Source organism: Giraffa tippelskirchi, chromosome 7 (assembly GCF_054371585.1).
Source record: "Giraffa tippelskirchi isolate mGirTip1 chromosome 7, T2T-mGirTip1v1.2.pri, whole genome shotgun sequence".
Taxonomy (NCBI): Eukaryota; Metazoa; Chordata; class Mammalia; order Artiodactyla; family Giraffidae; genus Giraffa; species Giraffa tippelskirchi.
Genome location: NC_137281.1, coordinates 144,210,077 through 144,235,459, shown reverse-complemented (window position 1 = coordinate 144,235,459; position 25,383 = coordinate 144,210,077). Strand labels below are relative to the sequence as shown.

Genomic DNA, 25,383 nt, shown 5'->3' with positions numbered 1-25,383 from the left:
CTCTGTCTATGGAATGCTCCAGGCAGGCATACTGGAGTGGGTAGCCATGCCCTCCTCTAGGGAATCTTCCCAACCCAGGGATCGAACCTGGGTCTCCTACATTGCAGGTGAATTCTTTACCATCTGAGCCATGAGGGAAACTCTCTCAAGGCTCACTTTATTTTCTCAGCAGCTTCTTTGTTTCGCTTATATGATCTCAGCCCATGAACATTAATCAACAGAAAACCAAATCCATCATCGCAGACGCTGCCATCGACATACCACTCGGGTCTTAGGCCTCCCTGTCATCCTGTTCTATGAAGCGGGACTCAATTTCCCATAAGCAGAAGCGGAATCTCTATTTAAATCCTACTGGCAAGGTCTGGGCAAGCTTCCTATTTATAGTAAAATCCTTTTTATAATGATCTCATAGATGGTGCCAGGAAATTGCTCACGGATGGGTCAGGCCAAAGGCCAATAAAGCCACGGTGTGAACTTTACTTTAAAAAATTCCTTCATGAACCTCTGGAATCCTCTGGAGAAGTGTTTTCATGGAGTCTATGACAATAAACAGGGCCACTGGGATGGATTACTGTGGTAGAGACATTAAATGTAAGTTCAAAGGGAATTTCCGCTTTTATCAGGCCAATCTCAATACTTTTTATCGCTTTGGGCTTCCCAAGTAAAGTAATGGGTGAATCACGTTGACTTTAAAGAGATTTATGAAATATTTTATATGCAGAATTGGCTCTGGACTTCCTGGAGGCAGAGAAGTGTGATTAGAGACAGGGTCTCTGGGAACATTGACAACCCAAGGGGCAAATCCCACTTCCTCTACTTCTTAACTAGGCCCCAAAGCCAGCCGCTTCATCTCTTTGGGCTTCCGTTACCTCATCTGTCAGATGCTCCCTACTTCACAAAAATGTTGTGAGACTCAATGAAATAGTATGTGCAAAGCATCAGGGTAAGATCTGTTACCATATTGTAGTGTCATGTATGTCTACTTTTTTATCTTCTCAAAAAGTGGTTGAACAGGGGGCTAAGTGGGTAGGCACAACCTGTTGTTCCCTTCTCAGGAGACAATGACTCCTACTCTTATACTTTCCTTGTATGTCTGTGTATAGGACAATGTCGTACCTACTGTAATAGGGGTATAGTCTAATGTTATTCTTCCAGCAACCCAGGGCCCTTGGCTACCCCCTCTTATGTACTCGGGGAGTAGCTAGACATGACCCAGACCAGATGACCGATCAATCCATTTGGACATGGACCAGCTCTTCTCTCTAGGAACTAAGGAAATAACCCAGTCAGAGACGGCTATTCAGAGTGACTGGTAACTGCCTCTGTCCCCCTAGGAGGAGCTCCCTAGGTATCCCTGGGCTGCTTACCTACCTCTCTGCCATACTTTCTTAAGCTGTTCATCTCACACATCATTGTTAACCATTTCCCATGTGAAGGACATGTTGGTTTTCCAACAATGAGTTGGATATGGATAATCCCCAATCTGAGGGAGTAAACCATTGACTATGGGGGAATGAAGCAAGTATACACATGTATAGACAGGGAAAAGGTCCTAGAAGTGATGTCAACAGCATGCTATCCACAAGGCCTGACTGGTCATTTCTGGCTGGAGAAATGGGAGACCTCCATGGGAGAACCCTCACCCTGAAACTAATCTTAAAGATCCCCAAGGGGTAAGAAAGAGAACCAGATGAGAAAGCTGTTGGTTAGTCATCCCATGCTGTTTTACCAAGATGGATGGAAGCTTGAGATCACTGTCATGAGAGGAGAGTAGGAATTGCAGCAGAAATGATTTCACTGGAAAATGAAGTCTAACTGCTCACTATCACTTTCTACACTGGGCCCTCGCTGGGCTAAAATTGTACCCACCCACCTGGGCTGTCACAGCTGTACACACCAGGGCCTGCAGTTAGAAGGTGATCACCTTCTTCATCCTTTTGGCCTGGAACTTTGTATAACCAGCAACTAACACAAATAAATATGTGTGAAGACCCAGCTCTGCTTCAGTTTCCTCGGAAGCTTCGCTTCATCAGATGAATTCAATTCTCTTCTTTGGTCTTTCCCCATAGATTCGATTTCTCCACTACTGTCTGCTATGTTCTACTAGATTGTTTCTGAATTTTTCATTTCTTGCCAGCTTCAAGTCCCTAGTTTAATACGGTTTTCTACCAATGGTCTGTTGGTGGTAAAAACTGTAAAGAATTATCTGGGCTTTCTTTTTCGTTTTTTGCTGTGTAGGGTCTTAGTTATTGTGCTCAGGGGCTTCTCTCTAATTGTGGTTCATGGGCTCTGGAGCATGTGGGCTCTGTAGTTTGTGGTACATGGGCTGTCTAGTTGAGGTGTATGGGCTTAGTTGCCCTGTGGCATGTGGGATCTTAGCTTCCCAACCAAGGATTGAACCCACATCTGCTGCATTGGAAGACAGATTCTTTTTCACTGGACCACCAGGGAAGTCCCTTTCAGGGCATTCTTATACTCTATATTCTATGTCTTCATTTTCATAAATCACAAGGGATACAGTATGTTGGAGAAAAACTAGATCCTTTGGTTGCTTACAGATTTTGTGAAAGGGGAGAAGTCTGATATAAAAGGGAGTCCCTAAGAGAGCAGGAAAGAAAAAGGTGATGAGACTGGGCCTCATGAGAGGATCAGTGTGATGATATATATGGGATTCTTTGATCTCTCGTCATGCAGGAAGCTACCTAAGTTGTGATTGGCATTTCCACATTTTATATCTAGTTCATACCAGGCATGAAACTTAGCTTTGGACACTCAACCCCTCCATTTGAAATAACCCACTTCTTTCTGTCCATCTTTTGATTGATTTCCATAATAGTTGCTTAATGAAGAAACCCTGAGTTTATTTGCTTCATAAACATACTTGGATTTCCTTGAGAGAGTTCTAAAAATGGTTAAGATGGCAATTGAGTGAAGAAGAAGAAAGAGACTTCCTTCTGGATTTGGGCAATGAATTTTACAGGCAGAGAAAACTTTTTGCGGACGCCCTGCTTTTTGGAGATTATTTGCAAAACCATTCTGTATGATGCACATCTATCTTTGAGATGCAATGACTGATGAAGAAAAACCCACATTCCCGGAGGCCACAAGGTGTGGCCCCCTTCTCTGTTTACCCCAATCAGCCCCCACTTTTCTTGCAGAGAATTGTCTGCTTCCCTGAAGATGAAAATCAATGACTTAGAAACTGATTAAGCAATCCAAATAGCAACTGATAAATGGATTAACCCTCTATAATGTAATTCTGTGAGCTTTTGTCTTCCGCCTTCCCCAGGTAAGTTTTTCTATTCCTGGAGGCAAAGAAGAGGCTTGGAGGAAGCAGAGGCCAGGGGGAATCATATTAAAGTGGGTGAATCCGTTTATCACTTACTGTCTGGATGGTATTTCTGCTCACATATCTGCTTCCTTTTACAGATTTGTACCCTACGGGACCCTGATTAATGTTAGCCAGTGAATAATGAAAGATAGCAGCAGACGTTGGAATTGGGGAGGAGGAAGGTACCCTTGTGGTTTAGGCTGATCCCATAAACAGAGTGACTTTTCTTCTTTGTCACAGACTGAGAGTGTTAATATGATAAAGAAGTGTCCACAATAGGGATCGAAAAACAAGGAAAATGAAAGCATTTCTCCTCATACAAAGAACCTGTCCAAAGCTTTCTAACCAGCCCTTAGAAACTGAGATTTCAGTGCTTGAGGACATGTGCTGTTTTCACAAGGCTTTGTTTTGAAAAATCATGTCCCAAGATATTCCTTTGCTTTTGTGTAAGGCCTTTCAGCAAGGGTGCCTTGTGAAAATCTTAAGCCTCAAGATATGCTCATTAACTCACCATTCAATCCATGTCCAGTATGTTGTTTTTCAGTTGCTAAGTCTTGTCTGACTCTTAGCGACCCTGTGGATTGCAGCTCGCCAGGTTTCCCCGTCCTCCACTATCTCCTGGAGTTTGCTCCAGTTCGCGTCCATTGAGTTGGTGACGCTGTCCAAACATCTCATCCTCTGATGCCCTCTTCTCCTTTTGCCTTCAGTCTTTCCAACCATCAGAGTCTTTTCCACTGTGTTGACTCTTTGTATCAGGTGGCCAAAGTACTGGAGCTTCAACTTCAGCAACAGTCCTACTAATGACTATTCAGGGTTGATGTCCAGTATGAGACTGAGCTAAGTGTCCAGTTCTTATTCTAGGGATCTGCTGATTAACTAGTCCTGGGTGCTTTCCATAACCAATGAGCCTGGACTTTAGGGAGATGGATGGGGCTGAACAAGAGTGGACACCTAGGTATCTGCCAACATGTGTATCAGAATCCCTGAGACCATCTTCAGGGTCCTTCCTGGAATGATTCCCTCATCCTTGCTTCTTTGCTTTCCTTTTCAGAGACAGAAGGAATATTTCCTAAACAGGAGCCTCTTTCCCTAGGTAGGGCAAGGCCTAGGTAGTGACTTTTCTCTTTCCTGATGGTTGTCATCTGATGTTTGGACCCTGAGGGCCAGTTGTTCAGGAATGAGAGAAGTTCACTTGACTAGTAGGGTGTATGGATGCTTCAGTGATCAGGGATGCAATCAGAGGAGCAAGGTTGTTTCTCTACAAACATAGAACTGACAGATATTGCAAAAACCAAACTCGGCTCTGAATGGCTCACAAGACATTAGTACCATTGAACAGAGGAGAATCATAAAACTTTGCCAAAGAAAACAACCTGGTTGTAACCAAAACTCAGATTCTAAACTTCATATTCTTTCTGGAGCAGATTCAGCCACACCAGCAGGAGAAGAGGGGCCAGTGGAGACTCACTTCAGCCTAACACTGGATTTTTAAAAAAATGTTTCCACAGCCCAGAAAGGACCGGATGGGACAGTCATTCCCAATAACTACTGTGACTTCTGCTTGGGTGGCTCCAACATGAACAAGAAGAGTGGGAGGCCGGAGGAGCTGGTATCCTGTGCAGACTGTGGACGCTCTGGTGAGTGTGGCCCCTTCTCTCATCGTGTGCCCGTAGGCCAGGAGCTCTTCCACTCCATTCCTCTGCCATCTTGTTGGGGGCAGGGACTGAAGGGTGGGTTCAGAAGTGATGGTGGTGATTTTTCGAGTGCAGGGGGGATTTTCAGGTTATTTTGACTTTTTTTTTCTTCTTGAGTCTTAAGAACTAAAATCTATGTTGTGGGATCCAGGGAAAAGGGAAAGAAGAAGGTACGGGCTTGTGTCTGTCCGGCCTTTTCACGAGGTGGATATCTCTTGGTGTGTGTTGTTATGGACGACAGTGAGATAGCGTGGAAACAGCTGGAGACAGAGGTGGTGTGCTTCCTCGTATCGGGTGATGTGCACCTCACAAAAAGACGTGTTTGTTCTGCGGAAGTGCCCGGGGCAAACTGGAAGAATGTGGAGACATGAATGTTGAGAGAGCTGCCACACCTGGAGTTGTGGGGGAGTCAGAGACCCCTAGGCTTCTGGGTAGCAGCATAAATACCACCTCCATTGGCCACTCATCCCATTTTCTCATGTGGAAAACCAAAGAGAGCCTGGTAGATCAAGGAGGCAAAAGGGCAGGTGTTCTTAGGACTCTTCTGGAGTAGACTTGGGATGTTTTGAATTTTCATCTTTAATCTATTCAAAGACTAAATCTGGTTTTGTTCTTTCGTTCTTAAAATGAGTTCAGTCTTCAGGCTTTTGTTTTGATTTTTTTGTGCTGGATCATGGTTGGCTTTTCATATTGTTTTGTGTTGTAATGAGGCCCATTTATGTTGTAATGCAAGGCAGGGAGGAAAGTTTCAGACTCATCTTTAGTCTCATCAACTGCTGACTGGTAGATGAAACTCAGTTCTGCTGGATGGTTTGTTCCAGCAGCCGGGAGTCATGGCTCCTTCCCACCTTTCTACCCAGCATCTGTTCAACTCCTAGTCCCGAGAGAGGACCTGAGATGACCACACCTGGCTTTACTATAGCAGCTCAGTTCTTCCCTGGCTCTGTCCACAGACTTTAGCTTTTAGTCCTTTAATATTTGGTTTTGGATTGTTTAAGGTTTAAGACTGACTTGATCGGCAAGTCAGTAATTGGAAAAGCATTGTGGTTTCCACTGCACACAACCCCCCACATTTAACGCTTAAGGACCCTGACAGGGTGGCCCATCTGTGCAATTCTGTCAGTTCCTTTACTTGCCAAACGTGATACCTGATGTTGAACTTTTTATTCTACTGGTGCCAGCTTAGACAAGGGGGCCCATGTGATAGTGGACTCTGGGATTTAGATACTCAAAAAGAAAACGAAGCAAACTCAGAAACAAAACAAAGCAAACGAAATTCAGTTCAGCATTTTTAAAGAGCAAACTATCAGACAAAATCTCTACCACCAGAAGCAGAGTTACTTGGTGGCATGATATTCTAGTCAGAATTGTATGGACTGCTGTGGGTTGAGGATGGGTTAGAGAGGGCAGCTTCAGAATTCTCAGTGAAAATTGCTGAGATGTCCCCTCTTCCTTTCCTACAAAAGATGGGGTACTTGAATGTGATCCATGGGGGACCAGAAGTGGGGAGCTGGTTTTCCCTATCCAAAGCCTCTCCCTCCCACAGCCTTAACTCAGCTTATTCTTCCCAGGATCTGTCTGCTATGTGACCCAGGGGGCCGTTTTGTACCAGCCTAGGTGTTCTCATTGCATTCGCCAAGGATTAGTTTTGTTGGATAATTTAGTCTAGGTCTGACTCTGATGTTCCTGAAATAGTTGACATCTCGGGAATAAACAGGTGGCATTAGCCCATGGGATATGCTTCGTTGAGCCAGATGGGTGAATACTTCTCTAGGACTTCCCTGGAGTCCTTCCAAGGAAGAGTATGGAGCTCAGGAAAGCTGTCTTTTCCTTCCCATCTACTCCACTACCTACTTTTCCTGGGAGAAAAAATGAGATTCCTGAAACTGACACTGTAAGTGGAGCCTTGTGACCTCAACAGGGGACAGTCCTGGGGCCCATTTAGAATGTGAAAGAGTTTGTACCCAAGTTTTGTAGATTTCAGGATACTGTCTTTTATTCAGCTTTGCCACCCTTAGTTCCCACTTTCTGAGTGCTCTGAGTTAGACTGAACAACCCCAGACTTTCTGGAGTAACTTAAACCTGGGCGTGTTTAAGACCTGGAGTGTGTGTTCACGTGCCTGAATGCCTGTGTGCACACATGCGTCTTTGTTAATGCTCATGTGTGTGGGTGCAGGACACAGACATGTCCTCCAGGGGTAAACAAAACGAGAGGCTCTTTGAATACCTACCACTTATCAGACTTTCCAACTTCTTTTCGCTTTCAGTGCAAATGAACTACATGTTGTAAGGGCAGAATTGAAAGGGTTTGGGAAGAATGGGATTAGAAACGGGTAAAAATAAAAATCAAGCGGATAGAGGCTTAACCACCTTGACCGGGTTATCTGACAGTAATACCTTTGTAAAGCTGACTGTCAAAATGAAGGACAAACATTGTGCAAAGAAACGCCAACTGAAAACACCAAAGAAATGCCAACCAGGCTTAAAAACCACCAAGAAAACTCATTGTCTGGGGCGGGTGGAGCGAGCGTGCATGTGAATGTGTGCCTTCCGAAGAGAAGAAAGAAAGAAAGATCGTGGTTGAATCTTGCGCTGTCAGAGCTGCGGACAAATATATTGTGGTAGAGATGATGGCTTTCTGGGGAAGGGAGAACCCTTTTCCTTGGAAATGTTGGCTTTGTCCTCTTACCCCAAACCCCTGTCACCAGGTGACGCACACAGTTAATCCCTTTGGTGTGGAATGATGTATGATCTTGCTATTAAGAATAACACTGTAATAATGTAATAAGAATATTAATAATGCTGTCTGTTGCTTAACCCATGTGCTGATATATTCATCATACATGTCAGCTCATTTGGGAGGAGAAGGCAGGAAGGAGAAGGAGGCAGCGGCCGCAGCACGCACCACGGAGGACTTATTCGGTTCCACGTCAGAAAGTGACACCTCAACTTTCCACGGCTTTGACGAGGACGATTTGGAAGAGCCTCGCTCCTGCCGAGGACGTCGCAGTGGCCGGGGTTCGCCCACAGCTGATAAAAAGGGCAGTTGCTAAACGCACGGGACAGACTCTCTGGGCAATTAGCCATCACCCTGTGACTTTGGTCATTGTTCTGGTTCTGATATTTTTTTTTTTTTTTAAGTGAAAGACAGTTTAGATTTTCCCTTCATCCTGGCTTTGTCCTCTCACCTTCCACACGTTCCTCCCCTCCTTTCCCTCTATTTAGGGTACATACAGCAGAAGCACAAACTACTGAAAAGAAGCAGAACAAAAGAGCAGAATTAACAGTCCTTCAGAGAGACGGCATTGTGATGTACTATTTATTTTCCATAGATATGGGAAGTTAGGTGGATTAGCTCTTTTTTGGGGGGGATCTTTTTGACATGAGCAGAGTTGATTTCCTCATTTCCCTATTTATTGGCAAAACGAAGAGAGGAGGAACATTGGGTTTGGAAACAAAGAACCAATAATGTTAAAAAATGATTATTTATATATTCTAGCTATTATTAGTAGACCTCCTTTTTTTGAGACAGAGAGGGAGAGAGAAGGGAAATCAAATAAATGAAAGTAATATTCCATGTAGAAGAAAGCCTCTGTGGGGGAGGATTGATCCAAGGCGACCCCGTCAGGAGGATGTCCTCGATCAGAGAGGGTGGCGCCATCTGTACCCCACGGAGCCGGCGGCTCCCCACAGCAGACCCCTCCCCACTTCTCCTCCTCGACCCTCCCATCTTCCTCCCTGCTTGCAAGAACGTGTCAGCAGCTCCTGGGAAGCCGGGCCGCCCATGTGTGGCCTCCGTCCAGTGCCTGGGCCCCAACCAGCAGCGCCTGTTGGATCCTCTTCCTCCATCAGCAGAGCTGCCGTTTTGTTGTTGCTGGTTTTTTCCTCGCCTTCCTCCTGGCGAAGAGCGATTTCCAAACTCAGGAATGGACTCTGAGCAGAAAGTTATGGACTCAGCAGTGACAAAACCACCCAAGGCTGCGCTCATGGAAGACAGAACGTTACCTCACCGTAGAGTTCCCTCTCCCCTCGCCCCAGTCTAAAAACATATAAATACCCATTGGATGATCGAATCTCCCATATTTCTTCTATTTTTTATAGTGCCCTCCAGGCACTTTGTTTTGTGTTTCCAATAGCACCTCCTGAAATAAACCAAAGCAACACTTGCTCAAGGCCCCTGGGGTGATGAAGACCATCCACCTCGTTGCCAGTCCCAAGGATGAACAGCTGTGCGGTCCTTGTCCAAAGGTATGTCCTGGCTGAGTTGTCTTATAATGAGGGAATACCATCCTAGTTGTTTTGTTTTCTTTATGTTTTTTCCTTCTTTCTTTTTCCCTTTCCCCTCTTCTAACTTGTCTTTTGTTTTTCTGGGTTTGGACCCCCTTACTCATGTGGGAGTGGCCCCTGGAGCATCTTTCTACCCAGCCATCTACTGTCTCTGTGTGCATGCATACTTATGTGGGCCTGGGCCTAGGTGTGGGATCTGAGTCTTGCTTGGACTCGGGGGGGCTCTGTGTGGAGAATGGGGGATTTCAACTGCAAGAGAAATGGCTGGGGGAGTGCTTGGCTAACTGCCTTCTTTGGCTACGCCTGGAAGCAGAACTCAGGGAACTGAGATTGGAGTTGGCTGCTGTCCTGGGGTAGGAGTGAAGGGACTGCATGTCTAGGGTGGAATTCTTTGCTCTAGGTACCAATTAAAAGAAGATCTCTGATTAGGTACAACATTTAACCCAGTTGATGTGAAGATTCTGAATTCCCCCCTAAGCGTGGTCAGGGTCTCCAGCCTTCATGAGAGTGTAGGTGCAGAGACGTAGGCGCTACCCCTTGACTTGGTTTGGGAGACCTAAGAGGCCACCCAGGCAATAGGCTGTAAGTGTTTGGAAGGATCTGCTCTGACAATCCAGCCTTTGCAGAGCCTCATGAATTAGACCTCTCATTAAACTAATACTCCAACCCAACAGAAGCAAGGACCAAGAAAAGAAACCCACAAATGGACTCTTTATGCTTCCCTTTCTGGTAGCCTGAAGCAGAAAGGGCTTCCACTTTTCTCCTGCTTTAAATATGTAAGTGCTTTCCAGGGCGTTTATGCTCAGTTGTGAGAGAATGAGAGTAACTACCTCACCCACTTGGGAGAGAGTCTGCCTGATCTGTATGTGGCCCTGTTTTTAGAAAATATGGCATAAACCTCCAATGTTGTAATATTCCTGCATGCTCATGTGTGGGAAAAAGCCAACATAGCTGGTTCCAGTTGGTTTCTGCTGAGGGGCTTACAACCTGCTCTTGCTGTCATCCTTCACCCCTTTATTTCATCTGTTCTGTTACTTTGACTCGGGATTCATAGCCTTATAACTTGCTCCCACTGGTAAAATATGAGCTTCTCCACTATAAAAATGTATCCAACCAATCTATATGGTCATTTGAAATCTTGTAGTTGCTTGTAGTCCTGAAATTCTCAGTGACAGCTTGACTTTGAACTTAAAATTAAAAAAAAAAAAACCTCACATAATCAAAGCAAATTATGAAAATTCATCTAATTTCAGAGTCTAGCTTGAGGTTCTGAAGGGGAACCATGAATGAACTGTCTAAACAAACTCCCATGCAAAGATTTATCTGAGGATGGCTATTGCTCATCTGTTTTAGTTTTACTGCATAACTTGATCTTCAGTGTCTCTTGTTTAGGGTGGTAGATGTCCTCATCTTTCTTAGTTGGTGTAGCAAAGGTGAATGTAATCATGCATCTTAGCAATACTTGAGTACCTTATCTCATCTTTCTTATAGAATTTACAATCAGAATTTACAATCTTAAAAAACAAAAACAGGAAAAGAACTGGAAGGTACTTTGAAGATGATCAAGTTCAAGTCCTTCACTTTTGATTGGGAAAGATCAACCCAGAGAGACTGAGTTACATTCAAGAGAAGGAAATGGACATTGCTTGGAGGCAGATGTCTTAAGGGGAATGAAAAAAACTCTAAAAGGAAGCTTAGGAGGAGGAAGCTGGCTTTCCAAGTGCTTTGATGGTCAATGTTATAGTTTTCCTCCTTTCTTTATATAGCAATGGCAAGCCATTTATATGCCAGACCTTGTTCAGTTTTCCCTGGAACAGTTCATGCAATTCTCTTGACTACCTGTAAGGTAGGTGTTTGTATTACCCACAGTTTACGGATGAGGAAACTGAGAGTTAGTAATTAAGGAATGTACTTGAAGTCCCAGAGCTAATAAGGAGCCAGATTTTGATCCTTGGCGACCTGACTCCAGGACTTATACTATTTACTTTTAATATTGTTCTGCGTTGCCCCTTGCATGTACCATATATGGAATACAGGTATATATAGATATATCTCTCTTCCTTTTTCTCAGGTCCACCTGAGAACTTTAAAAGGTAATCAGTCTTATTAAAAGCAATTTCAAAAGTGAAGAGTAAGCAGTTAGATCCCCCAAAGATAATTCCAATTAAAATTCTGTGCACAATTTTATAGAGAGCTCATCTTCTAAACCACCGTTTCTAGACAGTCCCTCCTGATGCCTATTAGGGACAAAGATCTACTTTCTTGCAACCTCAGAAATTGCAAGAGTTGTGTGAGTAGTCAGCACATCTATTGTTCTGTTGCTGCTTTTGTTAAGTATCAATATTCAAGTATTAGTACAAAATAAATTAGAGTCAACAGGATGAAAATGGTCTGATTAGTTTTCTCTGTCCTCAGCTCAGTAAAGCACCACCCCAAATCCTTAAGAAATGTCACTTAATTTTTTGAATCCTAGCCCAAAGATAGGAGTATCAAAGATAGTAGAACCTTCTAAATTTGTTGCAACATATAAAACCCCTGGGGGGAACTCTTTCGGTAAAGGTGATTATCGTTGTTGTCTACCTGTTGTTTTTTCCTACCTAGGACAGTCTAAACCTTTACATCTGTTACTGAGACTATGTAGAGGGCAGACCCTCTAATCACGATTAACACTGGGAATGAGAAATTTGCATTTAATTTTTTTAAAGGTACTTTAAAGTCACAAATGCAATTTGCTATGGGTATTTTAGAGAGAAAGATTTAATAAAAACATGATGTTCACATCAATAGTATCCCTTTAAGTCTTCTTGCTTACCTTGCATCTCTCTTTGCACCTAATGGGCTGCAGCCTGGTATTGCCTTTATATAGCACTTGAGGGAACACAAGATCATTACTCAGGGAGAGAACTAAAGGCTGTTTGGAGGTTCTCACTTCATGGTGGAATAAAATTAATTAATATTATCCCAATATGCCTCCTGTTACATCTGATGAATATCATCTTGAACTTGTACTTAAAGTTTGAGCAGACTCATGTGTTAGGAATTTTTCCATGGGGATTGTATTGACTTCTGGAAGTGAAGTTACTTGTGCCATGTATTTTCTGAATGAGGCATTTTTTGAGTAGAAGCCTAGAGTAGAAAAGTGTGAACTCAATCCCTTTGTGAGCTTGTTTCCATGAATCTCTGCCATGGTTTCTCTATCCCTAGGATATGGACATTCCTTGTGTGTGTTAGTTGCTCAGTCGTGTCTGACTCTTTGCAATCCCATGAACTGTAGCCTGCCAGGCTCCTCTGTCCATGGAATTAGCCAGGAATGAATATTGGAGTATTCTCCATGCAGGAATACTAGAGTGGGTAGCCATTCCCTTCTCCAGGGGATCTTCCCAACCCAGGGATCGAATCCAAGTCTCCCACATTGCAGACAGATTCTTTACCATCTGAGCCACCAGGGAAGCCCTGGACATTCCTTACCCTTTCATAATATATAACCAACATTACCTAACCATGATTCTTCAGACAACCCCGTGAGGTAAAATAGATTTTCTTTATACCCATTTTGCTGATGAGGAAACTAAGGTTTGATCAGGTTAAATGACTGGTCTGAAGTTCCAGGGTCAGTAGGTGGTGTCTGGGTCTCTCTTGAGTATGATCAGTCAAGGGCTTTGAGGTCTTTCACTCAAGACCTCACTGGATTGAAAGGAGGTATCTGATGCTGTAAAAACCAAACCAAATCAACCCAACCCAACCCGAACTGAACTCCTAAATCCCAGCCTATTATCCCCTTAGAATCTTGTTGAGAGGTGGCAGTGTCTAAGTTTTCATGAACTTCCCCGAAGAACTGAGGTTGACTGGTGGTCAGTGTGCTGGTGGTGACATCGGAGTGGGGTGGGTGGAGGGGTGAGGTGGCAGGGAGTGAAGACCTCAGACTCTGTTTTGATCACATACCCAAGTACTTCTAACACTGAAACACTGATTTATATGATTCTGTTGTGCTTAATAAAAGTGATTTCTGACCATTTGCTCAAAATAGGAAAAACTGTATAGGGAAAATCATTCAACTTGATTGATTTATAAAACAGCTGAGAATGACAGAAGATCCTTGTCATAACTAAATTATTGGCTAGAAAGCATTGGCAATTAGGTTTTCAAAGTGTTTTAACACTGGCCCTTGGCCAATAACTAAGATTTAATTTTTTTTGAAGTTTTGAAATAGTTTCATACTTACAAACTTGCACAAATAATACAAAGATTTTCCATATACACTGCACCCAGATTCTTCAATTAACTGCAGTACAATGATCACAACCAAGGAATTCACATTGATGCAGTACTACAGTCTACGGACTCTATTCATGATTGATTTACTCCATTATGAGTGACTCAGACATTTTGCCTTTAAGCTGAGGTTTAGGCTAGTATGTTTGTAGAGTATAATATTTTCATTCATTTAGTGGCTAGGGACTGAGTAATAGCAGCTCAGCCTTGTGAGGGATAGGATGAAATTAAACATAGGGTCAGTGGATTTATTTGGAATCTAGCTGGGCAAACTAGATATTAGTAAGTAGTTAAAAACATATAAGAGTGTCATGGGATGGTATGTGAGTATTTTTGCTGTGAATCACAGCAGTCAGGGAGATTTTCTTGGAGGAAGTCGTCCAGATCAACAAAGAGCTGTAGCTTGACTGTTGCTATTTAATCTGTAGGCAAGGGTGTCTATTGTGAGAGAGAATGAAAACAGTGCTGAACAAAAAGCAAAACTGGGAATCACAGCCTGAAATGTAAAATGGCAAAAATCACAGTATTTTTAAAAAGTGCTTAAGTATTGTTCTGTAGCATTTTGTCCATGTCCTTGCATTAGTGCTGGGCAAAATGATGTCATGCGTGTCCCTCGGACAGTACCCGACACCATTGTGCCTTAATTATTTGTTGAGATAAACAGAACTGAGCATCATTTCTGAGCTAATTAGTGGAAGGATTTAGCATCTCCTTCTATGCACAGTGGTTGCTCAAGAAATTTTCTTGGCAGAAAAATTGAAGCCATAGCTGGACACAGCATCCACTGGTCAAGTGAAGAAGGTAAATGAGAGCCAGAAGGCAGTGACATGGTGGTGGGGAGTGGGGGAGGGAAGAGAATGAGGACATGAGGATGGGGTGAGGGGCAAGTAGGAGATCTGTGGAGTGATGGAAAGTAAGCCTCCTGAAGGCGGCTGAGAGCAGAAGACTGAGATGTAGCAGGACATTCCCAGTGGCCCGCAGTTGGCCCAGAAAGAGAAAATGGATGTAGGAGCATAAGATTGGGAACCAACCAACTACTTTCTAGGTGGCTTAATTAGGGCAGAAGATGAATCTGTGTGTGTGGGTGTGGGTGTTGGGGGGTCAGAGGTAGAAATTTGAGGAAACAGAAAGGATGTGGGGTATGGTTATGAGACAGACTCACCAGACAAGCAGTGAAACAAGGCTGGGTGGGTGGGGATCTGGGTCACTGCTGGGGTGGGGAGACTGGAAGACGCCTGGCAGAGGGTGAAAGTCTGATAGATGCCCAACTTGGCAAGTACTCTCTGGGGGCTCTGGAGAAAGGCCAGCTGGTTCTGTTGCTGGAGTGAAGGGGCTGGAGGAGATGGAACAGTGAAGAGATGAGCACAGGGGAGGAGGAGTGGGGGAGCCCAGGAAGGGACAGCAGAGAAGCAGATCCAAGAAGGGGACAGTGGGATGGGATGGGATACAGAGGAAAGATTCAGGAACAGGGGTGTAGGGAGGGCTTGGTGGCGGGTGGAAATGAGGTCCTTCTCAGTCTCCCTTTGAAAGCATCAGTGGATGGATAGAGTCCTGGCTTTGGAAGTGCATCAAATCCAGTCCTGTACGCCTGACCAGTGAAGCCTTGGGTACCAGAAGTGATGGTGGATGGGAAGGGGAGGTGCAACTTGGAAGAAGCTGAGCAGCTCATTAAATTTTTTTTTTTCTTAGTTCATTTGATTTTGAACTTTGTTCCCTGCTGGCTTGGCCACTTTACAGTTGAACCCTCCCCGCCCCTGCACTCACCACTTAGAGTGAGCTGGACACCATGGGGACACCCATCTCTGCCCTCAGGAACTGCTTCTTGGGGTGAAATGTGATAGTCCTTGGTTTTATTGCTTACTCTTTTGTGCCGACTACTCCATTCCAAAGACCAAAATAACCTGGCAGACTTCATTTCAGCTAGAAGCAAAATCCTTGCCCGGCTGGTTCCCATCCAGGCTAAAGGGACCCACTTGGTTTGAATTGCCACCACGTTCCAAGGCTGACTCCAGGCATCACTGGGATAGTTGAGGACTGGAACAGATATCTTGGCTTGATTCTCTCTCTGAGTAATTCTGACACCCTGGGGCAGGATTGGGGATGAGAGCGTTTGCATGAAGCAGTGTTCTTTTGGCCTTAGACCGAATGGGGCACCCGTTGGGCTTTGCTGTGACTACTACTGGTCCTGTACCATAGATACTCCTCATTTCCATTTAAGTGACAGGTGACAGATTCCATCATAATGGTCCTTCTGGAGTATTTCAACAGGGAAAAGATTGTTTCATTTCTAAGTAGAGGAGGAAAAAGTAAAGATTTTGCTAATACCCAGTTTTGCCTGCTACACCACCTAGGAATTAAAAATCCAGCCATGCCCTCTGTTTCTCATGTCATTCTGTTGCCCAGGAGCAGCTGATCTCTCCTATTCCTGGCTGATGTTGAGCTGCTGGTGTTGAATGAAGGCCCGAGAGACAACTAGTCTGGTGCTTGTTGTGCAGAGCCGTGGCCTCATTCATGTGGCAAATTGTTAGTTGTTTCCGTTCCCCCCCCCCCAATTCATTTCATTTCCACCACTTCCTTAAATTGAAATCTTTCTTTTTTAGGCAGTTGTCCTGTGCTGTTGTTTTTTGTTTTATCTTTCATTGCCTTTCCCTCTGCAGTCAACGCTCTGACCTGGAGACTCCGGCATCCTTCAAGCAAGCCGTATCTGAAGAAGGTGGAGAGAAGCCGCGAGAATCAGCACCTCCTCTTCCTCTTCCTCCTCCTCCTTCTCCTCTTCCCTTGCCTGGCCCCCTCCTGCGCATGTGTTTCCGCCAACACAGGAGCCTGGATTGTGGACAAGCCTCCAGCGCAACTCAGCTCGGCTCAGAGAAGTCTCGGGAATGGCCTCACTTTGTGCAATAAGAAGACTTTTTTTTTTTTTTAATTCTCCATTACTTTTTTTTTTTTTAAGTGTCTGTGAGAAAATATCCAGATCAGACTGGAATCGCTCTACCGTAGAAATAACTGAACACAAACAGACTTACAGGAAAAAAAAAAAAAAAAGAGTTAACTATTTTATTTATTTCAATATTTAAAAGAGAAAGTGCTGATGTGGCACAGTATTTTTGTTTAAAGTACCTTCAACTTCAAAAGTTAAAAGCAATTTTTGTGAAGACATGAAAATCAATAGAGGACTTACTGTAAAATAAAGACTGCATATTAACTCTAAGGAAAAATACCCCACATTTTTAATAAGAGAATAAAGATCAACTCTGCTCTCTCAGGCTTTTTAAAAAGCCATTCATGTATGTTCTTTAGGTATTTTTATTTCTGCAAGTTGGATGTGGTAAGTGAGGAGTGATCAGTTTTGTTTTTTTTTCTCCTTCTTCAAAAGTCTATTGAAAGTGTTTGATTATGTGTTAAGACTTGACTGAAATAAATTAGCCACAAGGGCTATCAGCAGTCTCTCCACTCCCCCCCTAAAACAGTCAAACAAACTCTCCCCTCACCCTAGGCAAGCCCCATTTATCTGATGTCAAGAAGCAGCCTGCCTCCTGGTTATGGTGTCTGATGAGGCCTAGTTCTGAAAGGAATTCCATCTAGTGATTAAATATATCTCTGCAAGTTCAACAGATTTAAACACGGACAGCTTTGTTTAAAATAACCCAGTGAAGAAAGAGAAAGAGAGGGGAAAAAAAGAAAACAAAAAATAAGCATTTGCTGGGATGATATTAAGTCCATTCCCTAACAACTGCTAGAGGAGACTTGCAAAGGGGCCTTCTGCTGATCTGGCTTCTAGATGTCCCCAAGGGCGAGGAAGGCCAACCTGATGGATGGAAAGCTCACATTCAGTTGCTGATGGGGAGAAAGGCGGGTGAACTGTCCTTTTATGGCCATGTTAGTGGAAGTGAGTGTGGCCTATGAAACACATTCAACATTGTGTCTGCAGCCTAGTGAAGGAGCTGGGGCGACTGGCTGGGCCACTGGGTTTTGCTCCCGGTCTTATACATTCAGGCTCTTGAGTTTCCCTCACTGCTAAGCAGAGTCATAATAATCAATGTACCATCTAACGCTGGATATTCCTCTCAGGAAGTCTTGGGTGACAGTGTTAGTGGAATGGTTCTGAGCCCAGAATCTCTCTTTTACCTTAGTGAGGGGAGATTGGAGGGGCACAGAATTCTTGCCAGTCTGTTCAAGGCCAGTCCCTGGGGGAGATCACCAAGAGTGTCTTTTTTTTTTTTTTTTATCATTTTGTTGTCCTTTCTGTGACATTTTCTGATAGAAAATGTCCTTTATCAAGATGATAATTATAATAATAATCCACTCTCCAACCAACTCCCACAAGTTATAACATGCGTAGAATTGTGATAAAGTTTTGCATAATGTAGGGTTTGTATCAAGTTTGTGTAAGTGTCGGTTAAAATAAAAGCCTGTTTCCAATGCTCCTATAGCATCTCTGTAAATGTTGCTTTTCCATCCTCATCCTCCATGAGTTCAACTTTCACACTGTCCTATAGTAGGGGCTCCTGAAAGGATTCTGCCCATTCACATGCCCAGGATCTGTTGAGCCCTATTGTTTTGTTTAGAAGCACATTCCTGAGCAGAGGCTGCCACTGGCTTGGCTGACAGGTGGTGACTTGGAAAGTGAACGAGGTCCAGGGTTGGTACCAGCATCCGAGCTTTGAGTCCAGAGTTGCTGTTACCCACCCACCATCACCACAGCCACCGTCACCCTCTCCATGGCCAGCATGGAGCTGTGGAGAGCTCACTTATGTGTACTGACTTAATATACCCATCCAATGTTGCTGTCACACCCTGTGCTAAGATAGTTTTGCACAATAATGCACGATGTAGTGTGTGCTTGGGAAAAGCTGCGAGGTTAATTCTTCCACTTCCTGGAAGGTAGTGGTGTAGGCTCCCCAAGCTGCCAGTTGGTGCAGCTGTAAACCTGCCCCCCAACCCAAGATAAGTATCTCCTTGAGTGTGGAGGTGGACACTTCTCTGATGGGTCCTCTAGGTCAGAGTGAACCAGGCCAGCCTCAGGCCAGGTTTTCCCCTGGAGCGTTGCCAGCCCACACACAGGCCAGGTGGAGATGGAACAGGACAGTATGCTGCTGCTGCTATTATGTTCCATCTTTCTTTAGACTTTATGGATTTTGTACATTTCTCTAGCAGTAAAAAGGATTTTCTCCCTAATATAGCCTCCTTAGGGTTTTCTTCTTTTTACTGTGGGTAAAATATACATGATATTGAATTTACCATTTTAACTTTTTGAAGTGTGTGGGCAGTAACATTAATTACATTCACATTGTTGTGCAACCACCCCACCATCCATCTCCAGAACATTTTCATCTTTTTCAACTGAAGCTCTATACCCATTAAACATTGTCCGTTTCCCCCTCTCCCTAGCTCCTGTCAATCACCATTCTACTTTCTGTCTCTATGAATTTGATCATTCGAGGTACCTCATCTAAGTACAATCATACAGTATTTGTCCTTTTGTGTCAGACTTGTTTCTCTTAGCATATCTTCAAAGTTCATTCATGTTGTAACATGTCAGAATTCATTCCTTTTTTAAGATTGAATACCATTCCATTGCATGTATATATTACATTTTCTTTATCTGTTCATCTATTTATAGATACTTGGAGTAGAAAGGAAGTTTTGAACATTTATTACACACTACCCACTTCCTGTGTGTGTATGCTAAATCCCTTCAGTTGTGTTCCACTCTTTGAGACCCCATGCGAACCTGCATCTCTTATGTCTCCTGCATTGGCAGGCGGGTTCTTTCCCATTAGTGCTCCTGGGAAGCCCACCCACTTCGTACAGTGACTCAGATTTGAGATGCCTGAATTTAGAGGTTACCTAGGGATTTAAATATCTTCCTAGGAGGGAAGTGATTGCACCTGAAATCCTTCTACTTTGTACCCTGGAAGAGGGTACTTTGACTCCGAAGGGCAAATACTTTCTACCTAAAGTGTGTTTTGTGCTAGTGCTAAATCGTTTCAGTCATGTCCGACTCTTTGTGACCCCTCAGACTGCAGCCTGCCAGGTTTCTCTGTCCATGGGATTCTCCAGGCAAGATTACTGGAGTGGGTTGCCATTTCCTTCTCCAGGGAATCTTCCTAACCCAGGGATCGAACCCATGTCTCTCTTGTCTCCTGCATGGGCAGGCAGGTTCTTTACTGCTAGCCCCACCTGGGAAGCCCATATAAAATGTGTTTTACTTCATGACTAAGGTTTTCTCTGTAGAGACTGTCTTTGGGATGTTTGTAGGGACAAGATGTCTAGCGTGGAGCTGTAGTATCAGTGTAAATAAGGACAGAGGAGACCCCACAGAATCTAATGTCTCTAATGGCAGGTCATGGGGCAGGGATTGCCTTTTCTAAATGTCTGACAGTTTGTTATTGGCAAAGGACGGGTATGCTTTCTGTCTAAAGGTGGTCACTGACCAGGAGGGTGGGGAAACGTGTACATGTGAGCCAGAGAATGAGAAAAAGAAGTCATTTTTCCTCATCCATTTGGAAATATTGAGTTGACCTAAAAATTTGCTGGGGTTTTTCTGTAAGATGTTTTGGAAAAAGTTGAACAAGCATTTTTGCCAACCCAATATATTAATTTGTACGAAGAGTTAGCTCTGAGTTTGAATTCATATGCCTACAGGGCAGGTATCTTTAATGAGTAAAACAGGCCAGGGATGAGAAAATGAACAGGGCCAGGGAGACAGGGAGCAGCCTTTATGCTCAGCTTTGGGCACAGTGGGGAGAACAGGGAGGGTTGGCGGAGGGCATGGAGAGCCAAAGAGGACCTGAGCGCACCTGTGCTCTGAATGAGGCAGCTCCCACAGCTCAAGGGAGTGCTTCCTGCAAGAACCTGGTCCCAGGGTGCCCAGGTCCTCTGGTTTTTCAAGAGGGGCCAACATTTTAAAATATTTGGGAGATCTCCCCATTTTAAAATGTTGGTTGTAAATTAAAAACACTGAAGATACACTTTGCCTGGATGAAATCAAATGTGAGCATGTAGCAGATATCCTTTGAAGGCTTTGGGGCAGCTCACCAAGGGCTGCCAGGTAGTGAAAGTGGAAGAAGCCGAGGTTAGGTGGCCTGGACCAAACTCCATCACGACAGCAGATCCTTGACTTAGCCTGGGAGTGCGTCTGGTGGTCTCCTGACTTAGACCTGTTACATGCTGGGAGTGGTCCTTTGGTAGCCCTCTGGATGGAGCTAGGTCATTATTCATTATGTGTTAGGGATTCAGGATGTGGTTCCACGAAAAAATATTCCCCCATCCAACCCTCTGAAAGATCTCCCCTTTAAACTCTAGGCACAGCTGTAAGTTTAAAGATATGTTTTTTATTTCACATTATTATTGATGATGAGTTATCTGTTATATCACATTTTTTTATCCTTTTTTTTTCTAAGAACTTCAAATTATTCCATATAATTAGAGCTGAATTCATTTTATTGTATCCCCAAACCAGCAAATTCACTTCTTTTGATTTAAATAAAAACATATTTATACGTATATGCTATCTTACAAAGTGTCTTCTGAAATAAGTTACATATTAAGATTCCCTGGTGGCGCAGACATTAAAGAGTCTGCCTGCAATGCGGGAGACCCAAGTTTGATCCCTAGGTTGGGAAGATCCCCTGGAGAAGGAAATGGCAGCCCACTCCAGTATTCTTGCCGGGAAAATCCCATGGATGGAGGAGCCTGGCAGGCTACAGTCCATGGGGTCACAAAGAGTCGGACACAACTGAAGTGAGTTCATATCATATATCATGAGATGTAAAATACTTATAAATTTAAATAACAAAAATTCTGGAGGGATATATATTTATATTATATTATATAATGTATATTGACACTATATTATAGTTATATTAAGGGGGGAAGCAGAGGATGAGATGGTTAGATAGCATCACCGACTCAATGGACATGAATTTGAGCAAATTCCAGGAGATGATAGAGGACAGAGGAGCCTGGCGTGCTGCAGTCCATGGGGTCACAAAGAGTTGCACCCAACTTAGAGACTGAAAAACAACATATTAAGTGTATTTTATATATTATTATTATCATTCTAGAATTTTTATTTAGATTTCTCTTGTAAGTATTTTATATCTTTTATGTATCTTACTTCAGAGGACACTTTGTAAGAGAGTCAAACCAGATTTTATGCAAAGTGAAAGTGAAGAAACCGTGTTAGTTGCTCAGTTGTGTCCGACTCTTTGCAACCCCATGGACCGTAGCCCACCAGGCTTCCCTGTCCATGGTATTCTCCAGGCAAGAACACTAGAGTGGGTTGCCAATCCCTTTTCTAGGGCATTTTCTTGACCCAAGGATCAAACCCAGGTCTCCCGCATTGCAGGCAGATTCTTTACTACCGTCTGAGGCACAGGGAAGCCCGTTTTATGCAAAGCAGTATGCAAAAACTAGTCACTTGGGTCATTAGTTGTTTTTTGGTTTTGTTTTGTCAGGGTGGAGAGAAGGTTATTCCGAATAAGCAATTTGTTTTCCTTGTGGTTTATAATGGAGGGTTTGAAAACTTTTTCTATAAAGACCCAGACAGTGAATATTTCAGACTTTGTAGTTCAGATGTCTGTTGCAACTACTCAGCCATGGAGTTGTAGCATGAAAGCTGCCTGAGTTAGTATGTAAATGAATGGACATGGTTGTGTTCCAATAAAACTTTATTTACAATAATAGGCAGCTGACCAGATTTGGCTCAGGGGCCATTGTTTGCTGATCCTGATTTAGAAAGCAACTATTATACTGTTAAATTGGGTGGTGATAATTTTAAGGTATTTTCCAGGTCTCAGGACTGAGGAAAAGAAGAATTTCAAATCATCAGGTGAAGGGCTAGGAGTGTATTCCAGGGTCAGCAATGTCTGCTGTATTGAGATCTATGTGAAGAAATGTTTCAGAGCCAAAAATTCCATCACAAGATTTTAGAGAGCTGTCTACCAGAATTTCCAGTTTGAGTGCTGAATACAAACTGCAACAGAGCAGAGCTTACCTAAAGAATCTGTCAATAATCCAACCAGCCTATGTACTAGTCATATATAATCGTGACTCTGGGGACATGATGACTAATACGGTTCATCTCTGGTAACTTAAGTAGGAAAAAAGGCCAACTTTAAAATAGTGAGACTTGTGCAGATGGTGCCTACGGGCCTCATGAACATAGGCAGTAGTGTGTCATCTGTATGAGATAAATGATAAAGGGCATTTAGTGGAACCTGCCACGGAAGGCGTGGAGTTGCTGTAGTTAGAGAAATGGTCTCTCTCTGGTGACTACTGATTCTTCCATGATTGTGTGGCTCTCTGAAATTGTTAATTGTGGGGTATTGAGGATGTTAGTGTGATACCTTTCTTCCTAAGAACTCAGACTCTTGTGTGGTCATATTCAGAATCAGGAGACTTCCCCCACCTTCTTCACAACCCCAAAAAACTGATAAGAAATCGTTTCCCTCCTTGGATGGTGGAGAAGATTCCTGATGCTAGACATCCTATTGAATTAAAACCTTACAAATTGAATAGGAGATTATCCTGAAGGGTAGCCTACGAGCTAATCATGCGAAGTGGCAGCATCCATGTCAAATTTATCCATGATGTCCTCTTTAGCCCTTACTAGAAGCAGCTCAGTTGTTTGGAAACATACATAACTTTCAGATCTCAGGATACCTTTCAGTGGTGCTTATTCCCCTCCTTATTTGCAAGTTTCCTTAAAAGAGACAGGGGTTGAGTTGGGCAGGTTGTATATTTGCTCCATTTGCTGTAAGCTCTGCCCTGTGATCATATATCTGAGTTCACCCACTTGTCAGTTTTTAGGCATAGACTGGAAGGAGAAAGAGTTTCAGACCAAAAGTTAGAAAATCCTATTATGACTCATGTTAATGTATGGCAGAAACCAACACAATATTGTAAAGCAATTATCCTCCAATTAAAAATAAATAAATAAATAAAAGAAAATCCTGTTTATATTTTACATAAACATGGTGTGAGCAGCACCCTCCCTTTTGTGCTTACACCAGATATTTCCTTATACCAGAGTAGAAAATACTTGATGACAGGTGATAACAGTGTTCATCAATGGTTTAGCACCAATCTGACTCATAACAGTTATGTTGACTGTGCTATTAGTGATCACCTGGCAAGGCATAATCACAGCTGAGATGAATCTGGAAGTCCTAGTGGAACATTAGTTGAAGGAGTGTTGTGTTGTTTATTTTTAAGTAAGTGTGATACCAGGATGTGTTATATTGGGAATAATGTGCAAGGGCCAGGAAGTCCTTTTCCACCCCTGTTTAATATTTGATACCACCATTTTCAAATTAGCCGAAAATAACTGTGGAAAAACCAAAAGGTACAAAATAGATTATTAACAAGTTTAAAGGAGTGGACAATAAATCCTTTAAGAAAAGGTTAAAGGATTTGGGCTTATTTAACTTGAGGAAGAGATTAATGGGTCATTTAATAACCATCATTACTTGTATCATTGAGAAAAAAGAGACTGACCAGTTGCTTCTGGTCTCTAGAGAGGACAAGAGGAACACCTTGGGCCTTCGAACAAATTGACAAACTTCTTTTGCCATCAAGGATTTTTGACAACTGAGGCTGAAATAGAACTCTCTGCTAGTCAAGCATTTCTTCTGGGCAGAGTTAGGGGCATGGACCAGATTACCTCTTGGGGGCCCACCTGGCTCTGCAATGCTTTGAATTACAGCTGGGCAACCTGAAAGAGTGAGTGCCTGACTCACCATCAGGGAGTGGGAGACAAGGGAAAAATTAGTCTCATGAATGCATGGTATGATTACTAACTAAAATACACTTCTAAGCTTGCTCCTATGCACCCTGGAGCAATGTCCCAAGCCAGTATGGGGACTCTTGTTTTGATAGTGTGAGACACCAGCTAGAGAGTGAATGTGGTGGCAAGAGACAGTTTCCTTCAGAGAAACACCCAGTATGGGAAAAAGAAAGTGAAAAGCAGCAGAAAAGGACAGTAAGGCCAAAAGGCGACTAAGTGAAAACGGTTCTGCTGAAACTCCATCTGAATTCCCATTTCTCACGTGGTTGGACCCCACCATGACCAGTGTCACCCTTGGTGCATGGACTTCTAAGTTGCTCATAGGGCCTGGAAATTATTCTCAGCTGGATTTTGGTTGAATGACCTCACTGACATTCCTGGTTTTGTACTTTCTTCTCCCCAGCTGGTGGGGAAAGGAAGGTCTTATTAGAAGACAAGGTTAATTTTATATTTGTATGTATTATATAAAAATTCTGTTTGGGAGAGGGGGTGATCCGGATGCTTTCTAAACTTAGACAAGAACTCCTATAGATTATTTGTGTTTGGTATTTGATTTAAAGAAGTAGCAAGTGTTGTACTGCATTTAGTGCGTGAAGTCAACTTTCTGTGGTCTAGAAGTATAAAAGAGGTTGGAAATGGAGGTGACTTGTGTAAGAAGGGGTGGAGGAGGGATGTGATGAATTGCTAGCATTAACACTTATGCTGAAACTTCTACTTGGCTGGTGGTTTGAAATCTTGAAAACTTCTTTAGTTAAAATAGATAGTTTTCCCTCCATAGACATCAACCTTTCATCTATAATTGAAAAATAGATCAATGCATTTTACCACATACTGTTAACTTTGCATAATGACCCTTTAGTTATTGGCTTGTTTCATGCTACTGATCAATTAATCAAACATTTATCGAATGCCTTCTGTGTGGCAATACTGTGCTAGGTTTTGCAGGACATAGGAGCAAAGGGGAATTGAAACGAACTTTGGGGGATACTTTCTATGTGCTGTAAGGGCTT

At 43.2% G+C, this 25,383-nt stretch overlaps 1 protein-coding gene across 10 annotated transcripts in view; it reads left to right on the top strand.

The window, feature by feature from the left end:
- DPF3 (double PHD fingers 3) overlaps window positions 1-25,383 on the top strand; it is a 279,584-nt gene that overhangs the window by 216,364 nt on the left and 37,837 nt on the right. For 5 of the 10 annotated variants that reach the window (XR_014059242.1, XR_014059243.1, XR_014059238.1 and 2 more), the window contains 3 exons: window positions 4,840-4,968; window positions 7,876-9,273; window positions 16,242-18,016. Coding sequence is in view for 4 of the 10 variants with exons in the window: in XM_081508946.1 (XP_081365072.1) it covers window positions 4,840-4,968 (129 nt within the window). In the remaining 6 variants the exon portion in view is untranslated. Of the gene's footprint in view, window positions 1-4,839; window positions 4,969-7,875; window positions 9,274-16,241; window positions 18,017-25,383 lie in introns of those variants that run through there. The other 5 variants (XR_014059241.1, XM_081508946.1, XM_081508942.1 and 2 more) reach the window with 1 other exon arrangement.